This window comes from Platichthys flesus, chromosome 1 (genome assembly GCF_949316205.1).
Source record: "Platichthys flesus chromosome 1, fPlaFle2.1, whole genome shotgun sequence".
Lineage (NCBI taxonomy): Eukaryota > Metazoa > Chordata > Actinopteri > Pleuronectiformes > Pleuronectidae > Platichthys > Platichthys flesus.
The window spans coordinates 7,473,648-7,498,029 of NC_084945.1; the positions used below are offsets into that span (position 1 = coordinate 7,473,648).

The 24,382-nt window shown below is 43.0% G+C and overlaps 4 protein-coding genes across 6 annotated transcripts; 3 read left to right on the plus strand and 1 right to left on the minus strand.

The window, feature by feature from the left end:
• Positions 1-554: 554 nt before the first annotated feature.
• Positions 555-2,400, plus strand: LOC133974093 (uncharacterized protein DDB_G0271670-like). Its single transcript, XM_062412143.1, has 2 exons — positions 555-1,209; positions 1,668-2,400. Exons 1-2 carry the CDS (start codon positions 973-975, stop codon positions 2,247-2,249), a joined length of 819 nt encoding a protein of 272 aa, XP_062268127.1. The 5' UTR covers positions 555-972; the 3' UTR covers positions 2,250-2,400.
• Positions 2,401-3,569: 1,169 nt separating this feature from the next.
• LOC133974409 (osteocalcin 2-like) lies at positions 3,570-4,882 on the plus strand. The gene is made up of 2 exons (XM_062412155.1): positions 3,570-3,799; positions 4,210-4,882. The coding sequence occupies exons 1-2, from the start codon at positions 3,617-3,619 to the stop codon at positions 4,735-4,737; spliced, it is 711 nt and encodes a 236-aa protein (XP_062268139.1). The 5' UTR covers positions 3,570-3,616; the 3' UTR covers positions 4,738-4,882.
• A 359-nt stretch (positions 4,883-5,241) lies between these two features.
• On the minus strand, positions 5,242-15,813 carry ppef1 (protein phosphatase, EF-hand calcium binding domain 1). 3 transcript variants are annotated; one of them, XM_062412312.1, is made up of 19 exons: positions 15,701-15,813; positions 14,931-15,075; positions 13,675-13,707; positions 13,393-13,520; positions 13,022-13,082; positions 11,406-11,569; positions 11,223-11,337; positions 10,860-10,906; positions 10,526-10,692; positions 10,375-10,411; positions 10,120-10,269; positions 9,354-9,514; positions 9,029-9,263; positions 8,763-8,948; positions 8,177-8,319; positions 7,672-7,778; positions 7,419-7,582; positions 7,204-7,288; positions 5,617-7,126 (listed from the first exon to the last, which is right to left on the minus strand). In XM_062412312.1, exons 2-19 carry the CDS (start codon positions 14,983-14,985, stop codon positions 6,921-6,923), a joined length of 2,244 nt encoding a protein of 747 aa, XP_062268296.1. In that variant the 5' UTR covers positions 14,986-15,075; positions 15,701-15,813; the 3' UTR covers positions 5,617-6,920. The 3 variants fall into 3 exon arrangements, 2 of the variants coding, with proteins under 2 accessions (XP_062268296.1, XP_062268196.1); XR_009924670.1 differs by lacking the exons at positions 14,931-15,075; positions 15,701-15,813 and adding an exon at positions 5,242-5,518 and having other exon boundaries at positions 6,861-7,126; positions 7,672-7,781; positions 13,675-13,703; XM_062412212.1 differs by lacking the exons at positions 14,931-15,075; positions 15,701-15,813 and having other exon boundaries at positions 7,672-7,781; positions 13,675-13,703.
• Positions 15,814-18,260: 2,447 nt separating this feature from the next.
• rs1a (retinoschisin 1a) lies at positions 18,261-23,935 on the plus strand. The gene is made up of 6 exons (XM_062393150.1): positions 18,261-18,389; positions 18,717-18,742; positions 18,985-19,111; positions 21,119-21,260; positions 21,857-22,052; positions 22,516-23,935. Exons 1-6 carry the CDS (start codon positions 18,335-18,337, stop codon positions 22,666-22,668), a joined length of 699 nt encoding a protein of 232 aa, XP_062249134.1. The 5' UTR covers positions 18,261-18,334; the 3' UTR covers positions 22,669-23,935.
• Positions 23,936-24,382: the final 447 nt, after the last annotated feature.

The window sequence follows — 24,382 nt, forward strand, 5'->3', positions numbered from 1 at the left end:
TCTTGTTATGTCAAAGGGGTCAAAGGCAGCTCCTTCGACCTCATGGCTTGGTTTTAGTTATAATAGGTATCGTGTGAACTATGAGACTTTAAAAAATACACGTCTTGAATGGGATGTACCTAAAAATTATTTTAAGTACCATGACAAAAGATCTGAAAATATAATAGTAAGTTATTTATTTTTATTTAATTTGCAAAGAATTTGTGAAATTCTCTGTTTGCTTTGTCATTATGGGATATTGACTGCAACATATCAAAATGTAACAGAATTGAAGGGGTCTGAATACTCTCTGAATGCACTGACTGTATATGTACAGAATGAAGTGGCCGTGCAGCCAGATGTTGGTAATGTGACAGAGGTCCACGATGTGTTGGATAAGGTGAATGTAAGTCTGAGATAAGTGTGACATCACTTTAACATTAAACAACTTTTATCTCAGTGCTTTTCCGTTCAGAGACCAATTCACAGGACACAATAAAATGTTGATATATTTTAACGCCGACTCGTACTCATATCAACATAAAACCAATAAAAGAAAAATAGAGAGGTAATTAATTATTATTTTACTTATATAAAACATTATGCAGATGATCCATTTATATACAATGCAGTTCCCTTTCATCTTCCTCACAGAGATATATTTATCATGTCATTTAAAGTACGTTCAGACAGTTATAAAGTCAACGAGCAATGTTGGTTCTAGCATATCAAGAAATCGTTGATGTAGGGTGAAGGAGATGTGAAATTTCCGTCCGTCGATTTCACGCAGTTGCATCGACGGACTCGTTTTGGTTTATGGTTCTCCAAGAATTCCGCGTTCCAAATTCAAAGCAATTCCCCGCCAGAACACTAGGCGGAGTAACGTGTTTTGTCGAAGACGGCCTTAGAGACGCCTTCTTAGTGGGTGTGGCAGTCGTCGTTGAGCGTTTATTTACCTTCTCCCAGTCGTGTTCGCCACACAAACCCTGAACGATGGATCACCTGAGTCAAAGTGACTTGGACGAGATCGAGATGATTACCATTCAACAGCAAATGATAATATTGCGAAGGAGGATACGAGAAGAACAATCAGAAAACCGTAGACGGAGACTCAGGTTTTCACCTCTCGCCCGACCTGTGAGGGATTTGGACCAAACAGAAGAGATCCGGAGCTTTGTCCACCTGGGACCACACGTTAAACACCGGGCGACGTCGTCCAACTACGACATGGTAAATATAAAGTTCTTGGTTTTTTGAACAGCCTCTGTGTGTTCGAGCTTGTACGCCAGCAGTGTGATCAGAGTGGGAGAGTTCACGTGGTTGTTTGGAGTCTGCTTCAACATATTGCAAACGGGGTAAATATGGTGGTAAAGAGCCTGAATTGTAGATGTAATGCAATTGTCTGTAACATTTGCCATTGCATCTACAGGCGGTTTTCATATCGCTAAATAACTGTGGGCGAGTATTGCCTAACACGTTTTCTATCTCGTCATTGTCGTTAGTAATCCATTCCATAAAAGACTCCTGGTCCTAGACTCTAAATGCATGGCCAAGGAGCAGCTGTTTTTTCTTAAGGCGCAAACATTGTGGATGTAAGGAATGCAGTCAGGTTACTTCACCATTGCAGCCATATGCAATTCCCATGTTGTTAACAGACCAACTATATGTTCTTTTGTTATCATCAACAGCCCTCAACTGCCAGCATGGCCATCGACAAAGGACCATCGCCATCAACCTCCCCCGAGCCATCCACCTCCTCATCACCTGAGGCCTCCCCCGAGCTATCCAGCTCTTCATCATCTGAGGCCTCCCCCGAGCTATCCAGCTCTTCATCATCTGAGGCCTCCCCCGAGCTATCCAGCTCTTCATCATCTGAGGCCTCCCCCGAGCTATCCAGCTCTTCATCATCTGAGGCCTCCCCCGAGCCATGCATCCCCACACCCGAGGCCTTCGTCCAGGCAACAACTTCAGCTTCTCTGTGGCCCAGTTTACCGGCTTCCTTCACCCTGTCCGACCCTCTAGCCTCCATGAAGCCGCCATCTTCTCTGTCCCGCATGGCCAAAAGAAAAAGGCAGAGGCAGCAGGACAACGAGGTGATGGAGTTTCTGGAACAGAGATGCACTGCTCTGCTTCAACACAAGAAGGAAGCGGATCAGTTCAGTCGCTTTGGCGCTACTTTGGCGGATGTGATGAGGAAAATGCCCGCAGAGACTAAGCATGAAGCCATGCGCAAAATTTATAACATCGCGGCAGACTTTCTAGAGAAATGAACGACAGACACTTTATATTTTGCATGTGCTTCAATATTTTGTCTACTTGGTATTGTTTTGCAGTGGTTTTTGCACTTTTTTTACTTTGATATTTTGCACCTTGTTTGTATTCTTCTTGTGTGATATAATAAAAAATTGGCTGGTTGTGAAACGGTTGGGATTCTTTTTTTTTTTACAATTCAAAAAGTCAGCATAACACGTAAGATCATCAGGTCATCCAGGGTCAAGTGGGCCACGCGACACTGGTGTTCGGCCGTGGTACCGCTCCTTCTGGCACAAAAGAATTGCATCAATTCATTTCGCACGCATATAGCAGGTCTATAGACAGCCTGCTTTATAAACAACAGGACTGACCATATGCCTAAAGACAGTATGCTGTATGCTTCTTTGCGATTTGTAAATAGTTTTCTTGTATTATTTGAATAGCTTGTGTGTGACACCTTGTTTGTATGCAAAGTAAAGTCAAATTAGGACAAATAGGTACAAATGGGTATAGAAACAGGTGTTTATTTACAATTATAAAAGTCACCATAACAGGTATCATCAGGGGCCAAGTGTGCATCGGGACACTATGTCGTTTGCCATGTAACCGCTCCCTCTGGTCTCAGAAAGAACTGTGAATATTCATTCCTCACACAACCACAGCAGCTCTGGTGGAACGGCTCCTTGTGATCTGTGTAGTCTGTGAGAGATTAGAGTCGCCAGCCACCATTCTGCGGCAACTCACCAGGCTGCACCGATCCTCCTGAGTCTGCATCAGGGTATCTGGGTGTGATGTAGCGGCTCCCGGGTGTGTTTGCCTCATCTGTATAGGCCAGGTAAATGTGTAGAACAACGCATGCCTTGACAACATCCACAGCTTTGTCTGGCTGGAACTCAATTGGCCTGCCAAGAATCCTCCAACGTGCCGCCATGATTCCAAAGGCATTTTCAATGACCCTCCTGGCTCTGGAGCGTCTGTAGTTTGAAATCTTCTTCTCCCTGCTCAGATTTGCCCCTGATAGTACAACAAAAAAAGGCAGTGTTACTGAATAGAACATGGCTGCCCCCTAATCATAGATAAGATACTATCTTCTGTCAATGCAATTAATTTATGGTTTGTGACATACCTAGAAATGGACGCATGATGTTGTTTGTCGCAGTATTATAATTCGGCCTTTAATGTATGGTTCGCCCAAGAGTTGCGCGTGTTGCAAAGCAATTCACCGCCAGAACACTAGGTGGAGTAACGTGTTTTACTCAGGACGACCTTGGACATGCCTTCTTTGTGGGAGGTGGTCGTCGTCGGCTGTTTATTTACCTCCTCCCACAGACTGTTTATATAAAGCCTCCTCCCAGTGTTGTTCTCCACACACACAAAGCGAACGATGAATGAGGGAAAACTCCTATCGATGCCAACCGAAAGTCAGCTGATTGAGCTGGAGCTGCTGAACATTGAGGAGCAACTTCTGATAATTGATTATCAACAACAACAACAACTACAGACGAGGAGAAGCAGGCGAAGGTTGTTTGTACTGCCACTAAACCAACCGACGACCAACAATGACAAGGTAAATAAAAAGTTATTGGTGTCTAAAAGCCTCTGTGTGTTCGAGCTTGTACGCCAGCAGTGTGATCAGAGTGGGAGAGTTAAATGGTGATAAAGAGCCTGTTTCGTAGATGTAATGCAGTTGCCTGTTACATTTGCCAGGGTAGCTACAGGTTGTTTTCATATCACTAAATAACTGTGGTCGAGTATTGCCTAACACGATTTCTATCTCGTCATTGTCGTTAGTAATCTATTCCATAAAAGACTCCTGGTCCTAGAATCTAAATGCATGGACAAGGAGCAACTGTCTGTTCTTAAAGTGCCCACATTGTGGCTGTAAGGAATGCAGTCAGGTTACTTCACTATAGCAGCCATATGCGATTCCCATGTTGTTAACAGACCAACTATATGTTCTTTTGTTATCATGAACAGCCCTCAACTGCCAGCATGGCCATCGACGAAGTACCATCGCCATCCAGCTCCTCATCACCTGAGGCCTCCCCCGAGCCATCCACCTCCTCATCATCTGAGGACTCCCCCGAGCCATCCACCTCCTCATCATCTGAGGCCTCCCCCGAGCCATCCATCCCCTCAACCGAGGCCTTCGTCCAGTCAACAACTTCAGCTTCTCTGCGGCCCAGTTCACCGGCTTCCTTCACCCTGTCCGACCCTCCAGCCTCCATGATGCTGCCATCTCCCCTGTCCCGCACAGCAAAAAAGAGGAAAAGAAAGGGGGAGCAGGATATTGGTGGCCTCACCCGTGTCAGGGGCGATTTGAAGGAGCTCAGGCTGGCGCTATTAGGGAACATCTCGGAGCCAGATGAATACGCCAGATTTGGGCTTACTGTGGGGGACATGGTGAGGGCAATGCCTCCAGCGATACGGCGTTCTGTGATGGACAGGGTGTATATATATGTGCTTACGCACAAGGGCGTAGTCCAAGACTTTGGCACTAAATAGTTATTTTATTAGTAGTAGTTAGTTTGTGTTTTGCACCTTGTACTTTTGCACTGTATTATTTCTTATTTTGCACATTTTGCATTTTTCTTCTTTTATCACTTATTTTACAACTTGTATGTAAATAAAACACCATATAAGTATTGAAGCAGTTGGATTTTTTTTATTCACATGGCTGAAAGTCATGGTCAGTTTGTGAGGTCGTTATCAGGCCGTCTGGGTTCAATTGTGCCAACGTACAACAGCTAGCCAATCAGAGCTCCAGATGCTGTTCTAAGGGTTGGACCATTTCATTTTTTTTATTATTTAACACTAATATGTTAAAAAAAACATTCATAAGATAGATAGATAGATAGATTACTTTATTCATCCCCGCAGGGAAATTAAGTGGTCATAGCAGCCGGTATATTTGAATACAATAAAATACAATACAATAAAATAAAAAGAGCAAAAACAAAATATATATTCAGAAACAAACTGATATAAGAAAACACAGCATAAGAAAAACATAATTTTTTGTGTTGGGTTTTACGATGCATCATTTAAATTACATTTGAATGACTAGTGGAAGTCTGTTACTTCTTGCTGATCACTGTCTTGAGCTGTTAAGGTGTGTTTTCCAGCTCAGCCTGCAGTGGTCGCTGTGGCCCTTTGTACATATTTCTTCCAGATGTAAGGGGAGAGGCGATGGGGGGGGGGGGCGGACAGGCACATTTGTGTCCACCTCATTGGTTCAGACACAGGTGGGAACAGCCGCCGTTACTCCAACTGCACTCCTTAATGTCTGGAGGAGAGGAAAATATTTTTTTAAGTTAAAATTTGGGTTAACAAGGAAATTCCTTTTTTACTACACACATTAAATTTTTATTGCTAAAGATGATGGTATGAATCTCTATGAAAGTGATTAAAATAAATGTATGTTTGTCATAAAACACTCCCTCTGACATGGGGTGACATTTTTATACTTTTTGACTATTATTCATTCACATGCACTCGGATAACAGAGTAACCATGGAGACCTCCATGATGATAAGACCACCTGTACATGTTTCACTGTCTGTGTGCATGTATGTGTTCATGTATGCCTACTGTAAAAATCGGAACCTACTATTTACTCGGGCCTGTTTTACAACTTCACCGTGTGGTGATTACAGTAAGCATGGTTCCAGAGTCATATGAAAAACACACACACACACACACACACACACACACACACACACACACACACACACACACACACACACACACACACACACACACACACACACACACACACACACACACACACACACACACACACACACACACACACACACACACACGTTACAATGTAAGGATTTACATCGTTGGAATTTCCTTTTTGTCCCCATATTTGAAGACGATGTCCCATAATGTAACAGATTGAGGTCCTCACAACATGAGCAATAACTGGACCACACGCACACACACATACTGAAGCACAGTGAAGAAACACAGAAATATAAAGTACTCTAAAAAACCCATTTTAGTAAACAGTTGTACAAGACTAACTTTAGCTGTGTGTTATTTGTTTCTATTCCTGTGTGTGTTCCCACTTCAGGAACATCACCTGTACAACTTGTATCAGCTGATTCACCTACATATGATCCACCCTCATACAGTTACATGAAGTTTTTGTGAGAAGTGTGTTGATTCAGTGTCCTGTTGTTACTGAGGTAAGCTGTACTGGACAACAAACGCTATAGTTGATCTATTTTTCACACATTTTTCCGATGAAGATGACAGAACCACCTGCACCCTGATTGGACTCTTTTTGTCATAATTCATCATTTTAACTTCAGCGTTTCAGTTGTTAACATGTTTTATTCACTCTCAATGTTTTTATACGAATACAAATCCCCTCTACACATGTACTTTTTTATACAAATACATTCTACAAATGCAAATGTTGATATACATGTACAAACCGTATTTACAGCTACAAGCTGTTTGTGAAGCAATGTTCAGAAACAACTTGTGACACTAATTTGAACCCATACTATAAATGAAAGTACATCGTTATGTTATATCAGCTGATTTACTCTAAAACTTCTAAACTGATTCACATGAGATGTGGGAATGTCTTTTTATTATTGTTGTTTTCCTACTTTCCATTCTTTTCTTTACTGATCGCAACTTCCACCTTTCGGTATTCCGATCAATCCCCTTCACGAACACTTGAGTGGCTGATCCTTGATGTCCAGTTTGTGTACGACTCTGAATGCCTCCAGGAACTCAGTAAAGTCTATGCTGCCGTCCTTGTTGAAGTCGATACTGCGAGCCAGCTCATCGATGGCCCTGTCGTCGATGTCCACGCCCAGGTGAGCGCTGAACAGACGCCAGGTGTGACGGAACTCCTCGGTGGAGATCAGACCTGACAAAACACACACTCAGACTTAATGTTGAATCATCAAGACATTGTCTTCCAAAAGAGACACCGAAGTTATTTACCTGAATGGTCTTTGTCTATAATGTTGAATATTATCTCGATGTCCGTCCTGTATCTGAACAGAGTTTCAGCCAAGTTTGGAGCGACCTATCACAAGAGGGAGAGGACAGAAAAGAAAGTAAATAGATTGTAGACACTGACAACTCTTGATGTCTTTAGTAAATTACTGTATTACTGTACTTAGAAGTACTGCGGGACACTACTTGTCTATTCTGACCGTAGGCAGAGGAATCCCTGTGCTCATGTCCTCAAAGCAGGACTGATACTCCACACTGCCATCTGCTGTCAGACGGCACAAGTGTGGACGGAGAGTCCTCCAGGGCAGGTCCAGTCTCAGCACGGACTCCAGCACCTGAGCCCACTCACTGACCGACAAACGACCTGAAAGAAGATATGCTGTTGTATAACACGTATAACATGTAAACACGTGTTTACAAGAGAGGTAAATAAACAGGGAGGTTAAAGGTCACCGGTGCTGTTCTGGTCGAACTGCTGGAAGCCCGTTACCAGCTCAGAGCGATGGGTGAACAGCTTCTCCTTCAAGGCCCTGAGAGCAGAGCCTTCAGCCACTCGGACTCTGCTAAGACAAAGGTGAACATATCATTTACAAATACCTATCATTATTTATTAGCGTCTCCCATTAATCATTTTATTATCTGCAGAATAGAGCCGGAGCCGATAAAAACTTGTGTCCACTACAGGGAATGGACCTGGGAGCTAATGCCAATTGTATCCATTCCCATTACAGACTAAAGCCAGATGTTAGTGGGTTATTTGATCTGTGGAAAAGAGGCTTGAGTGGGAAATTTGGTGCAGTTTGATTGAAATCAAGTGGACTGTTGGGCCTTGGCGGAGGTTCACGCTCTACAGAGATATGTTCTAGTTGTTTGAATGAACATTAAGTAGACTCATAGCCTCGGCACTAAAACTCCCAGCTGTGGTTATACAAACACATACAGTACACTGCAGTTGTACCTCTGAGTCAGGGTGAGTTTGCGTGTTGTGCGGCTGACTTGGTACTGGTAGAAGCGGGGAACCAGCTCCCTGCCCAGTTTGATGTAGGCACCGCGGTTACTTCCCTCCTCATAGTAGTTGGACGCAGAGAAAATGGTGATCACCTGCAGAGCAAACGTTTATTCCTCTAGTTAAAAACCTATTCAGGGTTCATACACATTTGGACCAATGGAACATTTCGTGAAATCACGGTGTATACGCGAAAAAGTGACTAAATGTAGTATTTAAACTAACAATAAGAATACCAAGGCATACAGTATACCTTAAATGACACAAACCCAAGTATGCCTGCTTATATTTTGAGCGTATTTCTTTAAAAGCATATGAATTATTTAAAACTCAGCGTAAATGAGTGACATAAAAATATGAATATAACAAATTTCCATGACTTTTCCAAAACTTTGGGGATTTTATTTTTATCCATGACATTTCCAGCACTGGAAAAACACCTTTTTAAAATCAATGACTTTTCCAGGTCTTTCATGACCGTAGGAACCCTGCCTATTAGAGAACATTTTACTGCTGATATGTTTGCAACTGCGTCCACCTGTCCACCGTGACAGAGCTCGTATCCCTCCTGTTTGCACTCGTGGGACCTGATGAGCAGCTGGAGTCCGTGTTGGAGCAGCAGCCTCTGGGTGATGTCAGGGCCGAAGTAGCAGCCTCCTCCTCTGAACGTGTTGGGACTGCAGCCTGCTTGGGATTTAGGGTCACTCCACAATATATCCACTATCTGCAACCGAGAGGAAAGCCGATGAACAAGACGCAGAACTCAATCACAATGGAGGACGGTTATTAACTCCTGCCTCTGACCTGTTTCCATTCCCGATCATGCCGCGGCGGTGCCGGAGGGGTGACAGAGGACAGAGAGTCCAGGAAAGGCACTTGGAGGACATTGATGGTGTAAGGCATGCTGGGAGAAGATGGGCACGGACGAGGCGAGAGGCAGGATGGGGTCCGAGGTGAGCAGATGGAAGAGGATGAGGACGAGGAGGAGGAAGAACTGGAGGCGGCGCTGTCTTGTCGGTTGAGCCCACGTTGCCTCTTCCTTTAGAAAGAAAGGGACAGAAAACGGAGTCTTGCATTTTCAGACGTCTAATTGTACATTTGAACTTTGTAACATCTGGAGGCATCTGACCTCAGACTGGGTGTCAACTGGTTCCTTTGGTTCTTGCTTTGGCTTCGACTGCTGCCGGGACGAGAGCCGCCTGTCAACCTCATTCTTTTGGCCTGTCTGCTGGACTGACCGATGTCCAGCTGCTCCAGACTGCGTCGGGGAAACCTCAGGGCAGATTTCACCTGGAGGGGAAGAGGAGAAGGGAAGACAAACATAAAGAGACAATAAAGATATTTGACATACAAATGGACATGTAAGGCTGCACAGAACTCAGATTCATGAACTATTCTCTCAGAAATCAACAAATGTGTCAAAAAAAAAAATGTCAACATTCCTGAATCCGCCCCCTGAAATTTTAACGGGGTTCTTCTCTTCCACGTCCTTCCACTAAGCTTCTTGGTAATGCATCCTGGAGTTTTTGTGTAATCTTTCTTATAAACCAACCAGCCAACAAACGGGCTGAGGTGAAAACATAACCTCCTACTACCTGGGGAAGTGGTTACATTAGTCCATGAGTAGTAATTTAATTAGCTCTGTCTGTAATCCAGGCTTCCTGTTGCAAAACACAGTAATAAACAGGCTGTGGAGGAAAGGCTGACATGTCAGGGACTAACAACCAAGATATTTTAATCAGTAGTCGGTGGAGATCACAACTAAATAGAGAGAAACATTGGACATGTGAATCTGTCAGTATGTGTAGAAAAAAAGCACTTTTCCGACCATCTAATGGTCTAAGCTGATTCATGCAGGTAAAAGAGGTTCGAGGATGAAGGTTTGACTGTGTCACCTTGTGTCTCTCTATGGAGCTGAGGAAGTCCAGGTCAGTCTGGTCCGATATTCCTCCATGTACTATCAGGATCTTCCCGTCGATGACTGTTGCGACGGGCAGGAGGCTGAAAATGTCCTGAAACAGCTGCAGGATCTCGTGGCAGTGAGTCTGCACAGTCACACACAGAATTAACAAAATAAAAATAGATGGTAATAATTAGTTCTGTGCATGAAGAAAAGCAGAAAAGTGACATGGATCTGGACTTCTCTGTACCTTGTACTTCTGCATCACCTCTTTTGTGAACCCGTATCTGAAAGAGCGACAGAACAACAATCGCACACTCGGATAATTTTTTACGCTCATATTTGTGGCAGACAAAGATGCATTTACGATTTCTTTAATTTCTACTCTTGTTTTCATCCACCTGAGATTCATGATGTGGTCTTCGTGGTTTCCCCGGTTCAGGTGCATGTAGTCGGGGTAGAGCAGAAGATACGCGAACAGGAGGACGACCACTTCGATTGACTTTTTCCCACGGTCCACAAAGTCCCCGTTAAACACATATGGCGTCTCCGCGGAGGGGAGGCCGTTCTGAAAAACACAAACATACATAACATTAAAAAAAAGTCAAATCAAGTCTAAGAGGTGATTTCAAATATTTCCATGTTTGAATCTTTTGTGCATTTCCATAAAATCCATATGTGATTTTGCTGTAAAATATGTAATAAGTCAAAATAATGAAAGAAATAAAGCTGTACCTTATAAAATATGAGCAGTAAATCATCAAGCCTCCCGTGTAGATCACCTGTAGCAGAAGGAAAATTAAGGTAAAAGATGCTAAACGAATCATACTGTGTGTTCTTGTTTTGTTCACAAGTATTCTTGAGTCTAATGAGATGCGGCTGTGCACGAGGAAGTAGCTCTGGAACCGACGTGAAGTGGCTTATCAGTGTGCAAATAAACAAGACCCTCCTTCTCGGAACGATGCCATTAAGATACAGTCTAAACACATCAGTGGTCGTTTAACCAATAAGTGGGTCATCCATTTATTCAGGGGCTCAGTGTGTAGCACGTGTTTTTTTAGCATTAAATTGAGTGAGAGTGAAGCCATGTTCACCCACCACATATCGTGATATCATTGATGTAGGAGGTTGACAGGTGGATGATGTTGGGCATCTGCTTCAGGAGCTTTTTGGTCTCGTACAGCAGCTGCAGAACATATCTGGCGTGCAGGGTCTGCGTGGAAGAAAGAGGAATGAGTCCACGGGAGTGAGAAACAGTGAAGACACTCCTCGTTTGGTTACCTGCTGCTCTTTGAATGCACCGAGCAGAGCGTTCGTGTCCGAGACGGAGAGAGGAAACGAGAGTCGGGGTCCGGTGTACGACTCTGGAACGGGGATCTGGTCGTAGCACCTCTCTCTGTCCAGCCAGGGGTCGACCAGCGGGTCCAGCAGCTGGGAGATCAGGTCTGGAGGAAACGGGGAGCGGAGCTGTGAACATACGGAGCTCCAGACTTCTTCTCATACGTGTTTTTAGTCCACAAACATACAATCTTATGTTGTTCGAGGCCAAATGATTATAAACACCTGACAAATCAAGGTATTTATCATAATTTAGTTGTGATCATTGATCTGCTCAAGAGGAATGTCCGTCCATTCATCCTCTCATCTATTACCTATAGCCACCCACTTATCCTTAGAGTCACAGGGGGGTGCTGGAGCTAATCCCAGCTGACGTTGGGTTATAGGCGGGGTACACCAGGTCGCCAGCGGATCTAAGACCAACACACTAACATTCTCTAATCTCTAATCAAATTAACCTCCATCTGCATGTCTTTCTAATGTGGGACGAAGCTGGAGTACTCAAGAACAATAACAGACGATGGGAGGACATGCAAACTCCACACAGAAGGAATCTGACCAAGCTGGGATCTGAACCCCTGCACCACCGTGACACTCAAGAACAACATGTGGAATAAAAAAATAGGTGACAATCTCTGTTCATTTTCAATTGTAAAGATTGTTTCAATGTGTAAAATTAATAAAGAGGTTTAACCAGCTGAATTAAACATATTCCACGAACAGATTTCCCTGTGTACTTCCTTGTAATAAACGGCTCAACACTGCACCAAATCCATCTCTGCATCATCTCACTGGGGTGTATTGAAAACCCACTTCATTATGCTAATAAAAACTGATGGCCTGTAATATATGCACATGAAAAACCGGGTATAAACAAACCTCCTCCTATACACAGGCCCAGATACCTCTTTTAAAAAGTCTGTTTCCCTTTTCAGGTCTGTTCGATCATGTGTTTTCTTCCGTCACACAAACACAGACGCTGTGGATGATTACATGGTGCATCACAGACTAGATGTAAACCCACGACGAGGACGTGCTGCAGTAAGGACTGACCTAAGGATTAGCTTGTCAATGGAGCATTGTGCTTTTTAGCTGGATGAGTGGGTCACTACACACTGAGAGCCAGAGCTGTGTCAGTGCAGCACATCAACACACTGGCCTCCACATCCACAGCAGTTGCTAAGGAACAGGGTGTACGCAGTGGGTTTTTCTAATCTCGACTAAAACCCAGTGACATGACGAACAATGGTGTTAATTTGATGTAAATGAAAAAACACCTCTATTTTAACTCTCCCTGTGTAAGAAAATGTTCAAAACATCCATTTAAAACCATTTGATGAGTCAAATCAAACTTTATCTCCATTTACTGAATTTGTTAAAACTGTCCTTGTTTCCTTGTTCAACCATGACATGTAACGTGCACAGCGAAAAATAAAATACATAAGTAAAATTTACAATTGAGCAGAATAACCTCAGAGAATGAAATTTCACTCAAAGGTAGGTCACAGGTTTTTAACAGACACACACACACACACTACAAACTTCTGTTGGCTTCTAACCTGGCCCACTTCCATTCAGCTGAGTGACGTTGTCCAGCATGAAACTGAAGAAACTGGAGAGCTGATGAAGGAAAGAAAAACTAGAGTCATCTCCTTGTGGTGGATTGACACAACCAGTGCAGTTCAAGTCTACATACATTCTGTTTTAAGACTCATAAGGTCACCGTGACCTTTGACCACATCATGTTTAAGAGGCCAAAACATGTTTGTGAGAAAACCATAACATTGAACTTTGGACTTTAAATGTTAATCAGTTCATCTTTGACTCCAAGTGAAGGTTTGTACCAAATTTGTGAAATCAAGTTCAACTACTCATTTCACTTCTGAAAATGATCGAACGTGAGCATTGACGTGATGAAGCCGGCAGTCACCTGCAGCTGGTCCTGCTCTCCGGCGTACTCTATCGACTGGAAGATGTTCCACGTGTACCTGCGTCTCATCTCAAGACGGGCCATGTAGCGCCGGTACCATCGCTGGATCAAAACCGCCGCCTTCATGGCTGCGACACAAACACATGTTACATTTGAATCGGAATAGGAGACATGACATCACATGCACAGGGTCCATGAATGTGAGGCCGGAACACAGCGTGTCGGTGAATCAAAATTAGAAGCAAATCTTGTGTATTTTTTCACAGACGAGCAGGTTCTTACTCAGAGCCGGGGGGGTCGTCTTCACGGCTTCATCTGTGACGGGAAAAAACGACAGATCAGCTTAAGAAACAGGTAATTAAACAAGATCACGTGCAAGGCAGACACACGCGTAGAAATAACAAGACACAGGGGAGGTCATGAGCAACAATGAGCCTGGAAAAACTGAGCAAATTAAAAGAGGTTTTGGGAGAAACGGCTCATTACACAGAGGAGAGATGACAGGCGTCTAAAAAAGAAACGCACCAGCTGTCAGACTCCTGCAGAGTGCACACGTGCATGTTTTAACATCCCAGTGGGGACCTGGATGCACACTAACCTAAGTTAAGATCCCGATGGGTAGAGTTTGCTTTGAGGGCTAAGTTTCAGGTTTTGAGGTTGTGTCTGTTTTTGTCTGTACAACTGAAAGGTAATTAGATTCCTACAACACAAACAAACTGGGTAAAGGAAAAAACACATCACTGCCATGACTACAGCTAATAATAATATTACGATATTACAGGGACAGAATAATGTTTCACATGCTACTTCGAGGAGATCAACAGAGCAAGAATTGTAATTCAACATTAAAAACAAAATATACAGAATTTTACATGAGCACAAATTACTATTTAAATACAATGAGGTCGTATTTAGTATCTGGTTTAACTCAGATGTTTTTAGTTTGGATTAGTCTGTGGATAACTTTCTCTTTTTATTCCAATCAAATTTTTTTTTAAAAGATAGAAATCACGAATTCACAATTTCATAGGGTCGAAGATAACTTCTTCAGGTGTGCAAAGTATTCAAGTGTTCATGTATTATGGGCTTTGTGATGTTTTTCATGATTCTTTTCGTGATGTTCTTGTAACACATGAGAAGCTGCAAGAATATACGACATGATTGAACATTCTTAATGGATTTAGTTTGAGCCTTTGATTGATCGATCAATTTAGTTCCTGCTCTAGTTTTCATTTCAATGAGATTAAAAACTGGGTTGTCAGAGTTAAAGTCGGCCATCTTTTTTATTGGAGTTTGCTAAAAAGCACTTGTGATCCAATTAGTCCCCGACACTCCAGGTCCTCAGCTCACTCACACCAAGTGTCTGAACTTGCCTACTCTTAATTTGCTAAAGCTCTGACTGCTCACACCTTTCCAGAGGTCAGACCTTTCCAGCTGACAGGGACAAAGGGAACACGAGTCAGTCCTGGACAGATTTAAACTGCACCTGCCTTTTGAGCCTGTGAGATTGTCAGCACTCTCCTTAAAACCAGCTGCACCCGTTTCCACTCTCCTCCCTTGTGTTTCCGTGGTAACGGAGGTGCCACATCCCATGATGACCGGCTGAGAGGTCCCCGGTTCACATTAGACTGAAACTCCCGAAACCTGGTGACAGTGGCGTCATGTAACCATTCGCACAGGAACCTGAAAAGCACAAAAACAGAGGTGTTTTTAGGCAGATCTGGTGCAGTGACTGAATGTGACCGGATCTTCACACGTCAGACTTCTCCACTTCCAGAAGTCAGACTCACAGCAATAGGGTTCGACTCGATAAGTGGCAGCTCCACTGGAAAACTGGCTTTTGTTCATCCACCTCTCAAATCATTGTTTTTTCCAACAGGGAGGTTATGTTGTCACCCCTGTCCGCCTGCTTGTGTGGTGGAGGGATGTAGTATGAGTCAGGGAGGAGAGTTTTTAAATTGTGGGGGCAGATCCAGAAGCTTTAATCACATGCTGATCGTAATCTGGCAGAGAAACGAACACACCAACAAAAGGACAGGGGTGAAAACAATCTCCTTATGGTCAAAGGTAACCTAGTCAGCACTTTCCATGACTCATCACAAACAAATGCACGAATAAAACTAATAAGCTGGTGAATGTCCGATCCTCCTGCAGCTCCGTCTCTCAGCTCCCGCCTCCTTTGAGAAACGTGCGGAACAAATCAAACGCACCTCGCGTCACTTTCCCACATTTTCACTCTGCAACAGTTCCCAAAGACGCGTTTACTTTACGCACGAGGCGCAAGATCAAATAAATCAATGGCTCCTACCTGCGGCGTGAGTCCGCACGATCCCGAAATCACGAAGGAGACTGACCGATCCACGAAGCAGGAGGAGCAGGAGGAGGAGGAGGAGGAGAGACAAGGGGAGTTACACGATGATCAGAGTGGCGCAGGTGATGGAGCAGGGAAGAGGAGGAGGAGGAAGAGATGAGGAGGAGGGGCAACACGTCAGAAATGTTTCCCAGGTAACTGCATTTAGAGGCCACTTTAAAGTTAGTGATTTTTTTTTATATATACACACACACACACACACACCAACATACATTCAGCTCTCACCATACTTGACGTTTACAATCGTCATTTCAAACCAGTGCAAGGAAAAAGAAAATTAAATATTCTTACAATAAACACTTTACCGACATTAATATAAGTGTTTGTTTTAAATTAAATGAAAATGATATTCAGGCTGCAGCCCATGTTTTCTATGAAGCACAAATTCACCTTCATGGTTTTTTGAAGTAACCATCTTGTCCTGCTTTGGTCACATTGTGTTTTCATGATGTCTGAACACTGAAGGTCGACCAGGACCAAGTCTACCTGAGGTCTGATCCTCTGGAGGTCAGACCTCAGGTAGAGCCTCGGACCAGAATATCACAGGTCGAAGGTCAAAGTTAAACTCCACACAGCAATGCTCCAATTTGCTTTGCCACAGGAAACAAATGTTGATCTGTCACCTCCTCGCTCTCTTGGATTAAACATGAGGCGGAGGTTTGGTGCTGACATATTCAAATGTGTGACTGGGCCCTGACAGAGCAGATAAAAGACCAGTCACACAAACAAATGTGTGAGTTAGGGATCAAAGAAGTCAGTTATGTGGCCCAGTGCATGTAGCGCACCGTTGAGTCGCATTTATGTGATTGTACCCTTAACTGAATTTGAGCTGCAAGTGAAAACTCACATTCTAATGTCGGCTAAAATAAAAAGCATTGGATGAAAAGGTGTGGCCTACTGGAGCATCTCAGCCACCACTTAATTTAAAAAGCACCTCAAATGGAAGGCAGTCAGAGAAATGTGACAGATTTGAAATTAAACTTTTTTGAATTCCAATTGTGCAAACACAACACTCTGCCAGAGATTAGGAGTCAATATTAATTTATTAAGAGACCTAACATGAACAAGATTTCACTTTGCTTAAAGACAGTAAAACAAATTAAGAACTTTTTAAAATAATTGTAAATCCTTTTGTTTAGCTCAAGTCCGGACTGTTCATGCAGCAGCTCTCGTGCACATCCTCTGCTGCACGAGTGTGACGGCAGCGTGGATCTCCTGCAGAGTGACCACCTTCAGTCTGTTGCTCCTCGACAGCCGGGACGCCTCCAAGCTCACCAGCTGGAGCAGGACTGGTCTGGGTAAAATGAGCCGACTGGTCAGGAAATCCGGACTCCTCATCCCAGCTGGACGAACCTGCAGGAGATACCAAGAGTCACAGGAAGGTTTGAGTTTCACTTAATCAGCAGAGGACTCTGGTCCTGGTCTGAATCCAAAGGCCTTCAAACTGTCCTATGAAAAAAAAAGTATTTTTCTTTATCTTCTGTGACGTTAAGTTCATCCAACGAAATATTCTAAATGCCACACATTTACACATCCCTATTTTTACTGACCTCTTTATGAGCCTTGTACATGAGAGAGCAGTGGGCCTGAATCCTCTTCTTGGTTGGAGGAGGTGGAATCCTGCGAGTTGCTCGGACAGGAGCTTTCATTCTGTTGCTTCCCTTCAGTCAAAAACAAAAGAAATCCACTCAGTTACACACTCACAGCAGCAGTTTTTATAAGGCCCCAGATAATGAGAGGAGGTGAGAGCAGATTGTGCGACGGAGACGAGAGGAGGAGGTTTTAATGAACACAGATTGAAAACAGCTTTCCTTAATTGGACTCAATTACTTTCACCCACCTGCTTTTAAAGAGTGTGACTTCAGACGTCTGGATCCTCAGTGTGTCTACACCACACTTCAGAAAGACATATCCTAGGTGTCTGGAAATTATTATAGAATATAAATATATAAATAATATAAATATACAGATTTATAAATATGTATATATTTATATACATATATTGGCATTGGGAATTTTTATATAGTTTTACAGTTTTACAAAGCAGAACATTCCTTGACATAGGACCTCTGTCCTAAGAATTAAATGACGAATATATTACATTAAAAATAATAATATTTTTTACAGAGAATAGGGTTGAATCTGTATCTCTGTCTCTGTCAACCTTCTGCTCCATCGTATGGGGCCATCACAAGGCCCAGCATCAGCCATCACCACCCTCTATCCCTTCTTCTCTCTCACTGACCCTGACCCTGACACACACACACACACACACACACACACACACACACACACACACACACACACCACGATGGCTTTACATTTTTGTTTTTTTCCTGTGGAATTTGTGACCTGACCCACATGAGTGTGCAGTGATTTGCAGAAGGCATGGTGGTGGTGGTGTTGATGGTGGTGGATGAACAGCTGCAGGAGAGGCTTTGTCAGATAGGGGACGGCATTAGGTAAGACCATTAGTGTCCCGTGGATTATTGTAATCCAGCCTCTCCATCACTTCATGGTTCGGTTGCTCAGTCTACAGTCGGTCTTGTCTGGTTTGAGGCAGGTTGGAAGATGGCTCTCAACGTGCAGCGTTTCCTGCTCCCCCTTCTTCTTCTGGGTGCTAACGGTATGAATTCTGCCTGTACACTTCGGTCCTTGTGCTGCTGTGGTTTAATGAAAACATGATCTGTGTTTATTTATTTGCCAATATTGGATTTGAGATACACTAATGTCAAAAAACCTTTAACTTGCGGTTTAACTTGGGGTTTCTCTCACTGTCCATGTTTGGAGGCATTGTCTTTGATTATTTATGTCTGTGTAGTATTTAATTGACTTTTTAAATCTGTGGTTATTGATGCACAGACTGTTGTTTTGAATAATCATCCTAACAGTGTGGTTTACTCTCTTTTCCCCACCGGATGCCTGGACCTTGTCCTATCCTCTGCTCGGACAGTGTTCGTCTGCATCTATGCTCAAGAGGTACAAAAAACAACGCAACAACATTGGACATTTTACAAGTTTAACTAATATTAATACTTGTCAAATGGTTTACAAATACATCTACAGAGATGAGATATTAGAAAGTTCAGTCTCTGCATAATTTTTTTTGCAGTTATCCATGAAATAGTAATTTTTTTAATAATTGCATGTATGTATTTATTTTCTGAGGACACTATTTTGAAGATCATGTATTAAATGATGTTTCTGTGTGTGTGTTTTAGAACGGTGTGTCCGAGACATGGACCAGCAGGTCTTGCAAATGTGACTGTGAAGGAGGAGAAACCCCCACTGAGTTCTCCTCCATTGCGTCGGGCTCGTCCATGGTGCGAGGAGTCGACTGCATGCCAGGTAATAAATAACCTTCAAATACAGTTATGGGGAAAAATACACACACACACACACACACACACACACACCTGTAACCTGTGACTTTCTTTGAAACACGTATTTCATTGGAGCAAATTAATTGTTGTCAAAAAATTTTGTTTCCTTCAGTTTAAGAATGAAGTTTTTTGTCTTATTTTAAATGAGACTCCATCATAAAGGGACTTAGATGAATTTTGCAAATATTCACATTTTAATGGATGAAACCGTGTTGGAATCAATGATTTGAACAAAACTATACAAATATTTGCCAGCTAAATACCTGTCACGTCTACATACACGTAGATGTATGGACAGTTATTATATGTCCTAAATGGAAGCGGAGACAGAAAGAGGAGGAATCTCTATACGTTGATGTACATGCATGAGCGCATTAGACTCCAGATTTGCCGCCACAGGGTGGTCATGCTCCACTGGACACCCTCGGGGACGGGGATGCAGATGGAGCCTCCATCACGGCTCCACGGTTCTGTGAATTTACTAGTGCAATCATGAAAAATGTTGTTTGTATCTGGCTGTTGATCTGTATCAAACTACACAAGTTACATAAGGACAATAAAGCTGTCGGTTATGTTCATTATGGATATTAAGCCTGTACATGGATCCAGATGCAAACCAAAAACCATCCATAATCTCGCCGGGGGGCTGGAGCCAATCGCAGATGATATATGGTGAATATTCTAATTTGATGTCAAAATAAAAAATTGTCACCACCATGTCCATTAGTGGCGTGTTAAGAGCTTTCAATTAATAACATCATATTTATCAGCGCAGGGAAATCTCTATTTCTGTGATTGATTTAAGGATCGAAATTAATACCTAAAGCTGTTTTTGAGATCTCAAACAAAAAGACTTGTGACACCAAAGATCAAACTTGAACCGTGTCAGACTTGAAGAAGAAGAAGATGAAGAAGTTACAGCTGATGTACAGTGAACAGGGTTTTTCCCTCAGTGACTCAACTGAGCCACAAATCACATGGCAACCGGAGACGGAGAGGAGACAGAAGTGCTGCAGATATTCATTATCTCACAACCCCATGCGCAGATTACGGGGGCTGGTAATAGACTGTGCCTATATATCGCACAATCACAGAAAGCAGTAATTATCACCGCATTGGAGTTGTGATGGGAGATGACTAACTCTCCTCTGACATTTCCTCACTCCATCCTGGGCCTCACCTTTCGGCTTCTTCCATGAATTCACCCTCTAATGTGTTTCAGGAAATACATTAGATAGGACGAGAGTCGCTCACATCACAGTTATGTAAACACTTATCTGCTGACTGACTCACGTCCACGCTGCTGTATGCGTTGTAATACTGGGATTACACAGGATGTGACCCTGCGCCAGATAGGCTTAAGCCAGTAGTAAACAAAAGCGCAGCAGACGGCTTCTACTACAGTTTCACAGTTTCTCTAAAACTTTACGGGAAAACAACTCACTCGTGTGCCTCTCTGTCCTCTCTCTCCCATTCGTGGATTTGTGGAGCATATTTGCTAAATAGAGAACAGGACTCGCTCTGGTTTGTTTTCATGTGAAGGGAGAGGTCAGGATATGAGAGCAACATGGAGCTAAAGCTGTGGCGAGGAGGGAACATGGCCATCTGTCCACCTGCCGCCCTAATGGACACCACTGATCTCTCACTGTGGAGCATTAAACTGCAGGCTTTTAGGATGGGATTATGTCACACTGGGCCGCTGACTGTGGTGGTGTGTGTGTGTGTGTGTGTGTGTGTGTGTGTGTGTGTGTGTGTGTGGGGATGGGAGTTGGCAGAGGTGAGGATGAAGAGCGAGGAAAAGCTCTTCATCTTTCAGAGAAGCTCCCTGATGATCTGGTCACGTTTCGGCGTTGTGCTGAAACAGACGTGTTTGTGTTCTCTCCTCCGTCAGGGTGGTGACCTTGAAATCCAGGTCTACACCTCTATTAAGTGAAAAACACACAGCAAATTAAGTAAACGTCTCCTCCCGCAGAGTGTCCGTACCACAAACCTCTGGGCTTCGAGGCCGGGTCGGTGAATCCAGACCAGATCACCTGCTCCAACCAGGACCAGTACACCGGCTGGTTCTCCTCATGGCTCCCCAGCAAAGCCCGGCTCAACACCCAGGGTTTCGGGTACGTTTGGGCCGATGTTTTTATTTATTTAGATATTGAAAACCAAAAAAACTGGAGATGTTTTATTACCACATGCACTTGCAAATCTGTGACAGTTTAAAACTGAGGTTGTCAAAACATATTTGTTTCCATTTTTATCTCAATATGTTGTTTTCACCAGAGATGGTTGACTGTTCTGACGCTAATAAGAAATATCTCGGCTGTTTCCATCTGGAAGGAACAGGATTAGAGAGATCACACTCATTATATAAGATGCAGTTGGTGAGGTTGACTTGTCAATATGCTCTGAATATTAGATCAGTTAAATAACCGATGAATTAAGTTCAGGATAGAACGGGTCTCAAAAACTGTCCAATACCTCAGATGAGTAAAACAGTTTTAGAATCATTGACAGAATCTCAGATGTTAGATAACCCCAATACTAACTTGCATGTTGAGGCTTGATCCCGACCCATTTGGTTCCGACTCTGCCTTTTGCTGTTTGTTTTCCCCATTTTACATTTTAACAAATGCAAAAAAGGCCCCAAAATATCAAAAAAAGATATATGATCAATTGAAGCCTGATTTTAAACCCGTACGTGTGTTTTGTCCTGCAGGTGCGCCTGGCTCTCCAAGTTCCAGGACACCAATCAGTGGCTGCAGATCGACCTGACGGAGGTGAAGGTGGTGTCAGGGATCCTGACTCAGGGCCGCTGTGACGCCGATGAGTGGATCACCAAGTACAGCGTTCAGTACCGCACGGACGAGAAGCTCAACTGGATCTACTACAAGGACCAGACTGGGAACAACAGGGTCAGTGGAACAACACAGCACCACACTGGGTTTACTGCTATTGACTCTGATCAAACTGAAGATGGCTGATGTATTGGGTTCTCCTTTATCTATGATCACAGAGATAAAGAATTTCAAATTAAAGTGCGATTAGTTGATTGAACTTTATTTAAAAAAATAATTTCAGTAATTTATTCATTGACAAATATATGAAGGTTGCCAGGTTTTTGACAACTGGTCAGACAAAATCATGAGTTTGAAGACAACACAATGTCATTTTTAAAAATTGTGGCATTTTTCACTTTCTTATGATTTACATATTTATTTAATGATCAATCATAATAATTCCACATTCATTCTATTTATTTATGTCTATATTATATTTGATCATAGTGGTCATGGCTGTAATTGGACAAGTAGTATACTCAGTCACCTCATGTCAGTGGAAAACACCCATCCTGACCTCCTCCTTCTCTTTCCTCAGGTGTTTTATGGAAACTCTGACCGCTCCTCGTCTGTGCAGAACCTTCTGCGGCCGCCCATCGTGGCGCGCTACCTTCGCATCATCCCTCTCGGATGGCACACACGCATTGCTCTGCGCCTGGAGCTGCTCCTCTGCATGAACAAATGCATGTGAACGTCTCCTCCTGTCGTTCCCCAAGGCCTTGTCCCAAACCTTCCAACTCTACCCACAAAGCCCCATCATCACAGCGTACACCATCCATAGCTCTGACCCCCTTCATCCAGCTACATGTAGAAAACCCTCAATTTCAAACAATGTTCAGTTGAAAACCCTTTTTTAAAAACGGGAGGAGAACAGTCCGACTTGTGTGATTCCATTCAAATGTCTGTTTGATATGCTCAATGAGCTTTCACTCAGCCCACTCCTCATTGTCTCTGTGTGACCCATCTCGCTCGGGGCTTTAATTTGGTGAATTCTCAATAGATTGTTCCAGTTTCAATCAAATGGCATAAATTCAAAGCAATAATTAGGCATGGTGAGGGAGAGGCCGCGTTGCTATGGAGGTTGTATCCACAAGGTCTGAGACGAGCTCGCTCAAAACAACTCTTTCCTTCTGTGGCAGGTCGAGGATTTTCTGTCCTTCTCTCCCTTTCTTTAAGGATAAACGTGGAGTTTTCAGTTCTGCACCTCAGTCGGTTTCTCCTCCATTTATTCCTGGTGATCCTGTGTTTTTCCTTATCAACAAATCCCAAGAAAAGTCCCCCGAACCAATAATGAATTCTTGATTTCATTATATCAGCCCTGTGTTATTTTTGTTATCCCCTGTAATTCTGAAAACACCTCAGTGAGCTGCAGTGTCGTGTTCCTTCGTCACACGGGTGCTGTAGTTTATTCTCAGTCACCGACACGTCCGCTGTCGTGCTGCTCTAAATCCTCCGAGGCTCAGCGTGCATCAACTCTGTATTAATCTGCAGCTCAAAAAAAATAATCCCCAACAAACGTAGTGTTTACTCCTGTTTGACTCGTGTTTGCTGAAAACTAGTCTCAAGCTGTTTTAGGAAATGACTTAGTCTTTTTTTTTTTTGTAAAGCTTTTCATCCTCAGTACAAGTGGCTTTGGAGCTGAAAACCATGAACATGTTTATTTTTGTCTTTTCAAAGGATTTGTTGATATCCTCCTTCTCTTTTTTGTTTGTTAATCTCAGGCACTTTTTAAAATCAATCACTTTTTAGGTGCTATATAAATATATATATAAATATCAAGTGAGGAGAAATTCACTAATATTCATATGTGGTTTTGTATCGTGGTTGTTCCTGATTTTGTTTTGTTGCCATTTCAGTTCAATTTCCCATGGTGCTTTGGGAGCACTGTTGACGATGACATGTTCCTTACTGTATCTTTAATTTGCTGTTTCCTCGACTAAATAAAATACTCGTCTCACGTGCGTTTTCGTGTCGCTCTGTGCCGCAAGACAAACACACGAGCCCATCAAAAATGTACAGTCGTTTTTTATTATGAGACCTTATAATTAAAGTAGAATGGTCAGTATAGATACACTCTATTATTTCTATGTACACCCTGTAAGAAGTGGGGAAAAACGGCCAAAGGAAAAGAAAAATCTAAAATAACAGATGTTTTTATGAAAACACATTCATATTTATGAACAAAACTGTTAGTTGTGTAAGTTCTCGGTGTGTGTGTGTGTGTGTGTGTGTGTGTGTGTGGGGGGGGGGGAGGTTTGACGTCTCCACTTCCTTCTTAAGAGCTAGTGTAAGGCTTCAGGTCCCCGGCAAGGCAAGCATCTTCACCACTGTGTCCCAGCAATGACTCAAACAAACCCACACGTCCTTTACAATCATTGGCAATCATGATTTTTTCCATAACACAC